Consider the following 13,161-nt stretch of genomic DNA (forward strand, 5'->3'; position numbering starts at 1 on the left):
CGCTTTTTTTCCTTGCAGAGACAAGTACGGTGATTATGCCTCCACGAAGGAACACCTAGACATATCCTTCTGATGACTTCTGCTTTCTTCCCTTGCAGAGACAAGTATGGTGATTATGCCTCCACGAAGGGACTCATTGCCAATTCCTTCTTATGTCTTTCGCTTTTTCCCTTGCAGAGACAAACATTGTGATTATGCCTCCACGAAGGGACACTTTGCCGATTCCTTCTAATGTCTTTCGCTTTTTCCCTTGGAGAGACAAGTACGGTGATTATGCCTCCACGAAAGGACAACATGGCAATTCATTTTGATGACTTCCTCTTTTTTCCTTGCAGAGACAAGTATTGTGATTATGCCTCCACGAAGGAACACCTTGACAAATTCTCTGATAACCTTCGCTTTCTTTCCATTCAGACACAAGCATTTTGATAACGTCTCCACGAAATTAATTTTCTTTATTGTTTGTAGAAAAAATTTTTATTGCCGTGACATTAAATTTTTTCGTCGTTTTTAATGAGATCTGTTGGTTTTTATAAGATTTATATTTTAATTTTGAATTTTCTTGTATTGTTTGATTAATACTTCCAAACATTTTTGTAAATCTTTTTAAAAATGTAATTTGTACAATTCTGAAAGTTGTTATTGTGGAATTTCATTTTTACTTCATTCGAATTTTTTTTAAACTTTTCCATAAAATTTCAACCGAATGCAATAGTAATTATATTTTGCTCTGTTATTATTAAGCATTGATAATTGGGCCGAAAGTACAGAGCAGATGATACCAGGGCGCCTGCCGATTAAAGTTGCACACCAAATATTTTGAACAAGTAAATTTTGTAATCTGCCTTCGTTATAATTGTAAGAACAATAAATTTTTCTAATAATATTTTTAAAAATTTAACATTTTTTTCCTTTTTTTCAGCTGAACAAAAAAAATGTAGACGAAGGTCTACATTCTGTTATTTTACTTTTTACTTTTTAAACAAGAGCAGATGATAGACTTAAATCTGCGGAAAAATTCCACAAAACCACCGAAACATTTGGTTGTTTCCTGCAAATAATAGAAATGTTTCGTAAATAAAATATGAAGATTAAATTAATTGCAGGATCAAATTACAATGTGGTTATAAAATAATATTACGTAAGTACTGTCAGTACAATTACAATAAATACTGAAAAAGAATATGTTTTCTATTAACTCAAAATTTCCTATTAAGAAGACATTGTCTTCTGTTGATTTTATAAAAATGCATCAATATGAAAAGTAAATTTAAATGTTGGGCATTTAGAAATAGACTTCAATCAAACTAAACGGATTTTATCAACGACAAGAACAAATGATGAAGTGTTCGCTTGTAACACAAAATTCTTTAATAATTGAATATTTTAATCTGTCTTTTGGAAATTTTGGTTATTCTCAAAGTAATATTTACAATTTTCTTATACTCATAATAGTTTGAAATATCGATCATAAACTCTATAACCCGAATAATTTCAGTGTATGCTATCAATATAAATTAGGAAAAGTTAGGAAATATTTTCTTACTTCATTATCATCATTTGATTGACTTTCGTATGCAAATCTATCATCAGTTTTTCTTCTCTTATCCACTTGAATTAATTCTTTCAACTGTTTATTTTCTACCGTCATCTCTCTCTTTTTATTCTTTTCTACAAAAATCATTTAAGAATATACCTTTATGTAATTTTATATCGTAATGCATACACCTATTCAAACACATTCAATGTAAAAAAATGCATCAGTCTAAAAAGTTTATGTAGAAATATATCTCTATATTTCTCTATAAACTGTATAGTAAGTTAGAAAATAGTATTATTGTGTAAACAGTGAGGTAATGCGATATAATTACTATGTTAATAAATGTCAAATCGGATTTCTTACATCGATAATACACCAAAACACCAAAAATATAATACACTCCACATTAATACAGATCTCTGCGTACCTTTTACGAATTGTCTGTTTTTTAAGTGTATTTGGATACAGGCGTAGACTACAACTTTTATTAATTACACAGAATGTCGGTAATTATAATTCCAGCAAGTTTATATACAAACAATTATATTCAATTTTTGCGTTACATTTCAATAGAATTCAAATTTAGTTCTCGATGTCTGAGTTCTACGAGCGTTTATTTTATATTTGTACACTATGTGTTTACGTCACACACTCAAAGAATGCAGAGAAAGCTTAAGTTTGAAAATAGGAACGAGTTGTATAGGAAATTGTAAGCGCGAAAAGCGTGTAAAATCTTCATAAACACCGATTATTCTCGAGACGTGATGGGTGACCCACTTGTATTTATTACCTTCAGCCATCAAAATTGAATGTCCACGATTTCCCTTATTAAACAAGTTACCGTGCAAATTTCGGTTTGTAATGTTTATCTGTTCAGTGATATTAAACGAAATAGACGTGAAAACACACACACACATATTTCGGGGCTTCGTTTCTTTACTTTTTCTATACGGAGGTGTCACAACCATTCCAGAAACCTCCAAGGTAAAATATTATAACAGCCGGAAAAATAAAATTCATACAATTGTATTAAAATTATTGGAAATTTCTCGACATATACTTTGAAGGGTGATAAATTAATTTTCAATTTAATTTGATACGAGAAGTGGCCGAGACAATGAACCATACAATGTTAAAGTCGAGTTTGTTGCAATTATTTTGTTTCTTGGTTTACTGCAAATAAATCATGTTTACTGCTGAATATTTATATAATGTGGTTGAAATTATTAGTTAAACAGTAACAAAAATCATCTTTCGAAAGTGTTTTTGACGAAATAAATGGAATTTTTGTAGAAATGAACGATCCGTTTTTGAATTGTTTCGAATATAATAAACTATCACATACAACACACGTGAAAGACTGCAAATGGATTACCAATATTAAGTTTTATAAATTAAATAGATTCAAACAGAATGAGTTTAACATTAAAAAATTTCTTAATAATTTTTAACAAATTATTTTAAAATTCTTTATAATCATTTTTGTAACCTCACCTTCAACCAACACCTCCACTTCTTCGTTTTCTTCATATATTATTTTTTTCACTAATGAATGCTCCTCTAAAAATACAAACTCCTTCTTCAAAGGTCTGTTTTCTGACCGAGTACTTTCCAAAAACCAGAAATCATCTTCCTCTTCATCATCGGAATCCTGCAAAAAGTGAAAAGTTCTCATTCCTGATAGAATTATCTTACAATAGTCGAAATGTTCTTTTATTACTCGGAAAAATTCATTTATTAATTAATAAAGAATTTGCAGTCATTACAAACAACACTTTCCATAAGATTGTGTATTTCTCGTGTTGTATTTTTTAGTTTTAAATCTTTAAATTATAAGAGTTATTAAATTATTTACATTGAATTGTAACTTACAGAAGAAGGCAATTCTGTTTCTCCCGGAAAATCAACATTAATGGCAGATGTTAATTGGATGATACTATTCACTATATTTATAAAAGCATCTTCCTCACCAACATCATCATTAATTGTAGGGTGTTCACTTGTATTATTTAAGTCCATTTTATAATCAGAACCTAGAGAATAAATGTAAACGCAATAAACACAGCAATTCGTTAAAGTTTTTTCGTGTGAATTCAATAATTATATAAGAATTTCAAAGAGAAAAAATATAGGAAATGACGAACGGTTTACACCAAATAAACAGATGAAATTCTCATTGTAAAAACATATTTTGGAAATTATATCCATTGAAAATCCACAGCAATAATACTAAGAATTTAGCAAAAGTCAATTTATTTCTGTTATAAAGTATAAATACAGTAGAACCTCCATTATCCGGACCTCCATTATCCGGATTTTCGATTATCCGGATTGTTCAAAATAAACAAAAATTTTACGAATTTGCTGATTTGCACTTGGCGAATTACGGCACTGTTTATGTACGTGATGGAATGCACAACTTTTTTTGTTTCAACAACGTCTCACCCACACAGTGGTCGTAAACTCTTAAATATATTTTACGTAGTAATAAAAATATAACTTGACATACGTATTTATAAATAATTTATATTCAAATTACATCATTTCTATGACCAAGGGCGGCGTAAGGCATGGACGACGTGGGCCACCGCCTATGCCTGGCGGTTTGAAGGGCCTCGCGCCTCGAAGGTTTATGCATTACTTAAAAGCCGCGAACGCGACGAAAAAATTTTACTCGTCATAAAACGATAAATAGTTTGTCAAATTTTTATTCATAAAAGTGTAGTTTCGACTGCTTTTTATTTTATAAAATCCGTCTTCTTGCGCCACCAGAGGGCCTTTTAAACAATAGGTAGTCTGTTAGCGTTGGCCAGCAGTAGTCCAAATTTAATACGAACGTTTGTATCTTGAAAATTTGATCACGATTTAAATACAGTATTTACTTTTAATATTACAACCGGTATGTCATCGAAAAGAGAACGTCTTGTATTATCATTAAAAGACAAAGTGTTTGTTTCGATTATCCGGATTTTTCCTTATCCGGACTACCTTCATCCCCCAATTAGTCCGGATAATGGAGGTTCTACTGTATTATATTGTAATTTGATATTATTAATTGTGTGAAAAGTGTAAATTGTTACAATCGTAAAATTAATAATTAATACGCAATATTGATTACCGAAGAGTTATTCCCGGTCAAATAAATGATTGGATGTGTGTTAATGGTACCCAATATTGAGATATTGGATAAGATGCGGAAACGAAATAATAAATTGTTATTTATTTGAAGAAAATACGTTTAATGCAATAATTGTCTCAAGCATAAAATGAATGCAAAGTTAAATATCGTTAATAACAGTAAGAATAGGCCTATATTTGCCATTCTTATAATTCTATAATATTCTGTTGGAATTGTTAAACATCTAACCGAAAACTACTATTAATTTTATGTTTATATATTCATTTTCGACACGTTAATAAACAGTTAATATAATTATATAATAAAAATGTAGTTTAACTTACACATTAAACTTATTTTCCAAAAGCAATTTCGCATTCGATAATCTTGCATCGAACAATAGCCGCTTCGACAATGGCCGAAAATATATTATTAATATCTATTGTTTACGCTACAATTAGAAACATGCTTACGTCACGCTAATCACAGATCGTGCTTAGAATTACGTATGAAAAGTAATTTTATATTTTAACTTTATTTTGTTTTGATTTCTGATAAGTAAATACAAAGAATAACGTGGGCGATTTATTTAGCGAATGCTTTTCGAGAACATTATTTAGAGGCAATGTGGTTCTTATTTATGCGTTATATGAGTGAATAAATTCTGGAAAACTGTACATGGCCATTCCATAGATAATGTGTGATCCCGATTTGCGTGGTGAAAGTTTTATGTCGAAAATCTGTCGCTGTCTCACTACAATTTTTTCTTCACTACATTCATTGCATCAAGACAATGAAAGAAGTTCTATTTCATTTTAAAATCTCTTCGCAAGATTGGCAAATTCTTTTCTGCTTGGAAACTTTACGTAATCTTTTGTTTACACGTGCCAAATTTCTTGAAAAATTACGTTAAAGTCTGTTTTCACAGTCGTTAATGAAGGAAAAAAATTGTGAAATTGTGTTCGAATCTAAAAAAACAACATAATATCGAACGTTTGTTTAGTTCAAATTCATAATGGAATTTAAAACATATTTATTGAATTTTCTAATATTCAAATCCTAAATTACTTTTATAATAAAAATAAACTATCTCCAAAAAATTAATGCAATAACGTAACTGATTAATATTTAAGATAGTGTTGTAATTATTACAAGGTGTTTTTACTCGTCTCAAGTATATTTTACAGCTTATCTCCATGCCTTTAGATATTGTTTTACGTTTCTGGCATTAACGCATTTATTTCTATGTTAAAAAGTACGAATTTTATTTTTATTCGTGGCTGTCGAGAGTGAGTGTACTTTATTAACGATTTTAGATTTATTTTAAAGTACCGAAGTTTCTTGTACGTACCATTCCGGATTGCTTCTAAGGCCGTGTTTTTTTTTTCTACGTCTTATTGGTTTTGTTCGAGTCTAGTTTTTAAATTTGACTCAGTTCCTCAGTAAAACATATGCCGCTTTTAAACTAAGCTCTTCATTAACTATTGGAATCTTGTATACTCATGCTTGAGTTTCTTCTGGAAGTGGATCCTTGTCGTTTTGCAGTGTACTATATAAATTAGGAGCTCTTTTATATACCGTGTACGAGTTGTTTTGTTTGGAAAGCTCCTCCGTTATATGTGTATTTATTTTTGAAATTTATTTAGTTAAAGCCTATATTTATATGTCAGAGTAACCTGTAAATGAAAATATACCCTATTTAAAATTATAAAACGAAATCTGTGGCTCGAACTCGAGTTAGTCACTGTCCTGGCATATGATTTATAATTTCTGTAAATAAATTCGCCAAGATTCATTTTCAATTTTTTTATTGTTTTAAAGATGTATTATGCTACAACATGTTTCTATAGACAGAATAATGTCGATCATCGAGGATAAACTATATTTTTCTCAAGTCTTACATGTGTTTGTTCTGTAATAAATTAACAAATAAACGGCGTTTGTTTTGATGGAAAAGACAATTCTTTTCACTTAATAAGAAGTTTATAGTTATAAATTACATACACGGATTAGGCTAGTAAACGTAGAATCATTTTGAAGACTCAGAGTGTAAAATGTCATTCTTTGACTTTCATATAATGTAGAAAATTAATGTTTATGCTTATATAATAAATCATTAGGATTTAATGGAACTACGGGAGCATAAGGTCTCCCGTTGAACCACCGACACGAAAATTATGTAAATTTATTTGTTTGAACTTAAAACGTCGTTTCAAAAACATTTATGGTGACAATTACGTTATCGGACCGTCCGAAATCCAATACGCGCGTGTTAGAAAAATCTACTTAATAATCCTTAGAATAGTTTTAATTAATTCAACTATTCTCAGAAAAAATTTAACTACAATTTTCATAAAATATCTGTAGGTCAAAATCGCGTGTCATTGCGAATTATGTGATAACCACACTTCTAAACTTATCGAGAAACGTCGTATTATTAAACTTGATAATCAGTATATTTCTTTCCTATGAACCTATGAAAACAAAATTTCGTTAAAATTGGTACAGAACCCGCGCATGCAGTTATAGGATGGACAGTGGAAGAGCTAGGTAACGTGCTGTCATCTAGTAGCGATGAGAAACATAAATCTGGTTCTATTTTTTTTTTAATTCGGATAACCGTATCGTAATTTAACCAATCTCTTCAAATTCTACAATATTATAAAGGAGCTGTCTAGCTCTTGTTAGCTTTATAAAGCAAAATTATAGTTTTGAAAACGTCAAAATACTTTCTTTTATTAAACGTCAAAAAGGCGAAAAGTTGACACTTCGGGTTTTTTAATACAGTCGACCCCCCTATAACACTGTTGATTATTCCGTTTTATATGAATTCCATGTTGTACGAGTCACTTAGATTTTACAAGTACGTGTGCCGGGCTGTGAACGGTTCACACAATTGTAAAATCTAAGTGACTCGTACAACATGGAATTCATATAAAACGGAATAATCAACAGTGTTATAGGGGGGTCGACTGTATNCATTCCGGATTGCTTCTAAGGCCGTGTTTTTTTTTTCTACGTCTTATTGGTTTTGTTCGAGTCTAGTTTTTAAATTTGACTCAGTTCCTCAGTAAAACATATGCCGCTTTTAAACTAAGCTCTTCATTAACTATTGGAATCTTGTATACTCATGCTTGAGTTTCTTCTGGAAGTGGATCCTTGTCGTTTTGCAGTGTACTATATAAATTAGGAGCTCTTTTATATATCGTGTACGAGTTGTTTTGTTTGGAAAGCTCCTCCGTTATATGTGTATTTATTTTTGAAATTTATTTAGTTAAAGCCTATATTTATATGTCAGAGTAACCTGTAAATGAAAATATACCCTATTTAAAATTATAAAACGAAATCTGTGGCTCGAACTCGAGTTAGTCACTGTCCTGGCATATGATTTATAATTTCTGTAAATAAATTCGCCAAGATTCATTTTCAATTTTTTTATTGTTTTAAAGATGTATTATGCTACAACATGTTTCTATAGACAGAATAATGTCGATCATCGAGGATAAACTATATTTTTCTCAAGTCTTACATGTGTTTGTTCTGTAATAAATTAACAAATAAACGGCGTTTGTTTTGATGGAAAAGACAATTCTTTTCACTTAATAAGAAGTTTATAGTTATAAATTACATACACGGATTAGGCTAGTAAACGTAGAATCATTTTGAAGACTCAGAGTGTAAAATGTCATTCTTTGACTTTCATATAATGTAGAAAATTAATGTTTATGCTTATATAATAAATCATTAGGATTTAATGGAACTACGGGAGCATAAGGTCTCCCGTTGAACCACCGACACGAAAATTATGTAAATTTATTTGTTTGAACTTAAAACGTCGTTACAAAAACATTTATGGTGACAATTACGTTATCGGACCGTCCGAAATCCAATACGCGCGTGTTAGAAAAATCTACTTAATAATCCTTAGAATAGTTTTAATTAATTCAACTATTCTCAGAAAAAATTTAACTACAATTTTCATAAAATATCTGTAGGTCAAAATCGCGTGTCATTGCGAATTATGTGATAACCACACTTCTAAACTTATCGAGAAACGTCGTATTATTAAACTTGATAATCAGTATATTTCTTTCCTATGAACCTATGAAAACAAAATTTCGTTAAAATTGGTACAGAACCCGCGCATGCAGTTATAGGATGGACAGTGGAAGAGCTAGGTAACGTGCTGTCATCTAGTAGCGATGAGAAACATAAATCTGGTTCTATTTTTTTTTTAATTCGGATAACCGTATCGTAATTTAACCAATCTCTTCAAATTCTACAATATTATAAAGGAGCTGTCTAGCTCTTGTTAGCTTTATAAAGCAAAATTATAGTTTTGAAAACGTCAAAATACTTTCTTTTATTAAACGTCAAAAAGGCGAAAAGTTGACACTTCGGGTTTTTTAATACAGTCGACCCCCCTATAACACTGTTGATTATTCCGTTTTATATGAATTCCATGTTGTACGAGTCACTTAGATTTTACAAGTACGTGTGCCGGGCTGTGAACGGTTCACACAATTGTAAAATCTAAGTGACTCGTACAACATGGAATTCATATAAAACGGAATAATCAACAGTGTTATAGGGGGGTCGACTGTATATCTTTTATCAAAATCAATTATATTTTCCAAAAAGAAATTTACGCACATGACAGCGTTTCATTTAGCATTATGTCATCAAAATACGTAATAAAAATCTAACGTGGAAATTTAAAAAAATTTGACACCAAAGCGAAATAGTTACCGCAGTATTCTGAAATTCACTCAGACAAAAAGCAAAGAACATCCAAAACAAATTTTCACGTGATTTCTGGAGTAGACTGGAAGTTCGTTTACAGTGATTAGGGACCTACTCCCATAACATTTTAATATATAATCTCGACTTTTATCTATCTGCCTCCGTTTTCGAGATTAATGAAGGACAGACTGTCAGACATTCAAAAGTGGAAATTTATAGGTCTGCAAATTTTTTCAATTGCAGCCTACTGATCTTAATTTTGCATGGTCAAACTGTAATTTGTGTGTATATCCTATGAATACATATAACTGTCATTGTTTGAACTTTCAATTTAGATCCAGCCTACGTAAATAGCAATGGAATGCTCTAAATTGAAATTTAACTGTACTGTACTAGAAAACTGAGTTTGACACGACTAGACGCAAATACTGTCTAGTTTCAGATTAAATTTGTTACAGTATATTTTATTAAATTTTTAAACATTTATAATACTGATAATACGTAACTTTTAAAAACATATTAACGTTAATCATTTATCGAAATTTTATGAAATTTTGCAAAGAGGATTGTTTATAAGGGAATTGATGCTATTTAATTTTTGCGGTTAAAAGTCGACGGGGGGATTAAATTATAGAGTGTTTCATAACTAGAATAGGGTAGCACTTTACTCGAGGACCTTACAGCTCGTTGTTCTTTTCTTAAAAGAATATTTATATAATGTTGCAAGTATTCTTTCAGTAAAACTATTATGTAATATATTTTACTACTCATAAAATTATTTTGCTTTTCTTATAGTTATTAGAAACTTATATTATCGTTTTTAATTATTATTTAACAATATTAATAAGTAAACAACGCATCAAAAGAATAGTTTCGATTTTTCTCTATCNCGTGTTTTTTTTTTCTACGTCTTATTGGTTTTGTTCGAGTCTAGTTTTTAAATTTGACTCAGTTCCTCAGTAAAACATATGCCGCTTTTAAACTAAGCTCTTCATTAACTATTGGAATCTTGTATACTCATGCTTGAGTTTCTTCTGGAAGTGGATCCTTGTCGTTTTGCAGTGTACTATATAAATTAGGAGCTCTTTTATATATCGTGTACGAGTTGTTTTGTTTGGAAAGCTCCTCCGTTATATGTGTATTTATTTTTGAAATTTATTTAGTTAAAGCCTATATTTATATGTCAGAGTAACCTGTAAATGAAAATATACCCTATTTAAAATTATAAAACGAAATCTGTGGCTCGAACTCGAGTTAGTCACTGTCCTGGCATATGATTTATAATTTCTGTAAATAAATTCGCCAAGATTCATTTTCAATTTTTTTATTGTTTTAAAGATGTATTATGCTACAACATGTTTCTATAGACAGAATAATGTCGATCATCGAGGATAAACTATATTTTTCTCAAGTCTTACATGTGTTTGTTCTGTAATAAATTAACAAATAAACGGCGTTTGTTTTGATGGAAAAGACAATTCTTTTCACTTAATAAGAAGTTTATAGTTATAAATTACATACACGGATTAGGCTAGTAAACGTAGAATCATTTTGAAGACTCAGAGTGTAAAATGTCATTCTTTGACTTTCATATAATGTAGAAAATTAATGTTTATGCTTATATAATAAATCATTAGGATTTAATGGAACTACGGGAGCATAAGGTCTCCCGTTGAACCACCGACACGAAAATTATGTAAATTTATTTGTTTGAACTTAAAACGTCGTTACAAAAACATTTATGGTGACAATTACGTTATCGGACCGTCCGAAATCCAATACGCGCGTGTTAGAAAAATCTACTTAATAATCCTTAGAATAGTTTTAATTAATTCAACTATTCTCAGAAAAAATTTAACTACAATTTTCATAAAATATCTGTAGGTCAAAATCGCGTGTCATTGCGAATTATGTGATAACCACACTTCTAAACTTATCGAGAAACGTCGTATTATTAAACTTGATAATCAGTATATTTCTTTCCTATGAACCTATGAAAACAAAATTTCGTTAAAATCGGTACAGAACCCGCGCATGCAGTTATAGCATGGACAGTGGAAGAGCTAGGTAACGTGCTGTCATCTAGTAGCGATGAGAAACATAAATCTGGTTCTATTTTTTTTTTAACTCGGATAACCGTATCGTAATTTAACCAAAACTCTTCAAATTCTGCAATATTATAAAGGAGCTGTCTAGCTCTTGTTAGCTTTATAATGCAAAATAATAGTTTTGAAAANTCTTCAGAAATTTCGATTTAGTTTTATTCAAACAAGGTGTGTTGTAAAAAAATTTAAAATAAGCTTTGAAGAAAATACTTAAATTTCACAACTTGAATAATAGTTTTGAAAACGTCAAAATACTTTCTTTTATTAAACGTCAAAAAGGCGAAAGTTGACACTTCGGGTTTTTTAATATATCTTTTATCAAAATCAATTATATTTTCCAAAAAGAAATTTACGCACATGACAGCGTTTCATTTAGCATTATATCATCAAAATACGTAATAAAAATCTAACGTGGAAATTTAAAAAAATTTGACACCAAAGCGAAATAGTTACCGCAGTATTCTGAAATTCACTCAGACAAAAAGCAAAGAACATCCAAAACAAATTTTCACGTGATTTCTGGAGTAGACTGGAAGTTCGTTTACAGTGATTAGGGACCTACTCCCATAACATTTTAATATATAATCTCGACTTTTATCTATCTGCCTCCGTTTTCGAGATTAATGAAGGACAGACTGTCAGACATTCAAAAGTGGAAATTTATAGGTCTGCAAATTTTTTAAATTGCAGCCTACTGATCTTAATTTTGCATGGTCAAACACTAATTTGTGTGTATATCCTGTGAATACATATAACTGTCATTGTTTGAACTTTCAATTTAGATCCAGCCTACGTAAAAAGCAATGGAATGCTCTAAATTGAAATTTAACTGTACTGTACTAGAAAACTGAGTTTGACACGACTAGACGCAAATACTGTCTAGTTTCAGATTAAATTTGTTACAGTATATTTTATTAAATTTTTAAACATTTATAATACTGATAATACGTAACTTTTAAAAACATATTAACGTTAATCATTTATCGAAATTTTATGAAATTTTGCAAAGAGGATTGTTTATAAGGGAATTGATGCTATTTAATTTTTGCGGTTAAAAGTCGACGGGGGGATTAAATTATAAAGAGTGTTTCATAACTAGAATAGGGTAGCACTTTACTCGAGGACCTTACAGCTCGTTGTTCTTTTCTTAAAAGAATATTTATATAATGTTGCAAGTATTCTTTCAGTAAAACTATTATGTAATATATTTTACTACTCATAAAATTATTTTGCTTTCCTTATAGTTATTAGAAACTTATTTAATCGTTTTTAATTATTATTTAACAATATTAGTAAGTAAACAACGCATCAAAAGAGTAGTTTTTATTTTCCTCTATCTTCAAATACAGGAAATACAGGTTCATAATTTTAGTATGTACTTCAATTGTATGCAACAAATCTCTATAAAACTAATCATATCGTAACGATTTCGCTTTATTTAATATAAATGTGATTAAATATAATATTTTGATTCGTGCGAAATTTATAATACAAAGTTAGAACATCATAATTGATTTTTGTATAATAAAGTTAAACTTTATGTATATTAATTAATACAGTTGATTGCTTATAAGAAGAATATACGTAATGCATATATGAAGAATGTATGTATGAAGAATGTATATAAATTTTTAACATATTATTCTTGTTTAAAA

At 29.9% G+C, this 13,161-nt stretch overlaps 1 protein-coding gene across 2 annotated transcripts; it reads right to left on the minus strand.

Annotated features, from left to right (window-relative positions):
• Positions 1-650: 650 nt before the first annotated feature.
• On the minus strand, positions 651-5,110 carry LOC111629368. Of its 2 annotated transcripts, XM_023373263.1 has the most exons (6): positions 5,003-5,110; positions 3,511-3,573; positions 3,413-3,426; positions 3,035-3,191; positions 1,547-1,671; positions 651-1,051 (listed from the first exon to the last, which is right to left on the minus strand). In XM_023373263.1, exons 1-6 carry the CDS (start codon positions 5,049-5,051, stop codon positions 965-967), a joined length of 495 nt encoding a protein of 164 aa, XP_023229031.1. In that variant the 5' UTR covers positions 5,052-5,110; the 3' UTR covers positions 651-964. The 2 variants fall into 2 exon arrangements, with proteins under 2 accessions (XP_023229031.1, XP_023229030.1); XM_023373262.1 differs by having other exon boundaries at positions 3,413-3,573.
• Positions 5,111-13,161: the final 8,051 nt, after the last annotated feature.

This window comes from Centruroides sculpturatus, unplaced genomic scaffold, assembly GCF_000671375.1.
Source record: "Centruroides sculpturatus isolate CEXI.00-Female unplaced genomic scaffold, Cexi_2.0 scaffold469, whole genome shotgun sequence".
In the NCBI taxonomy this organism is placed as follows: domain Eukaryota; kingdom Metazoa; phylum Arthropoda; class Arachnida; order Scorpiones; family Buthidae; genus Centruroides; species Centruroides sculpturatus.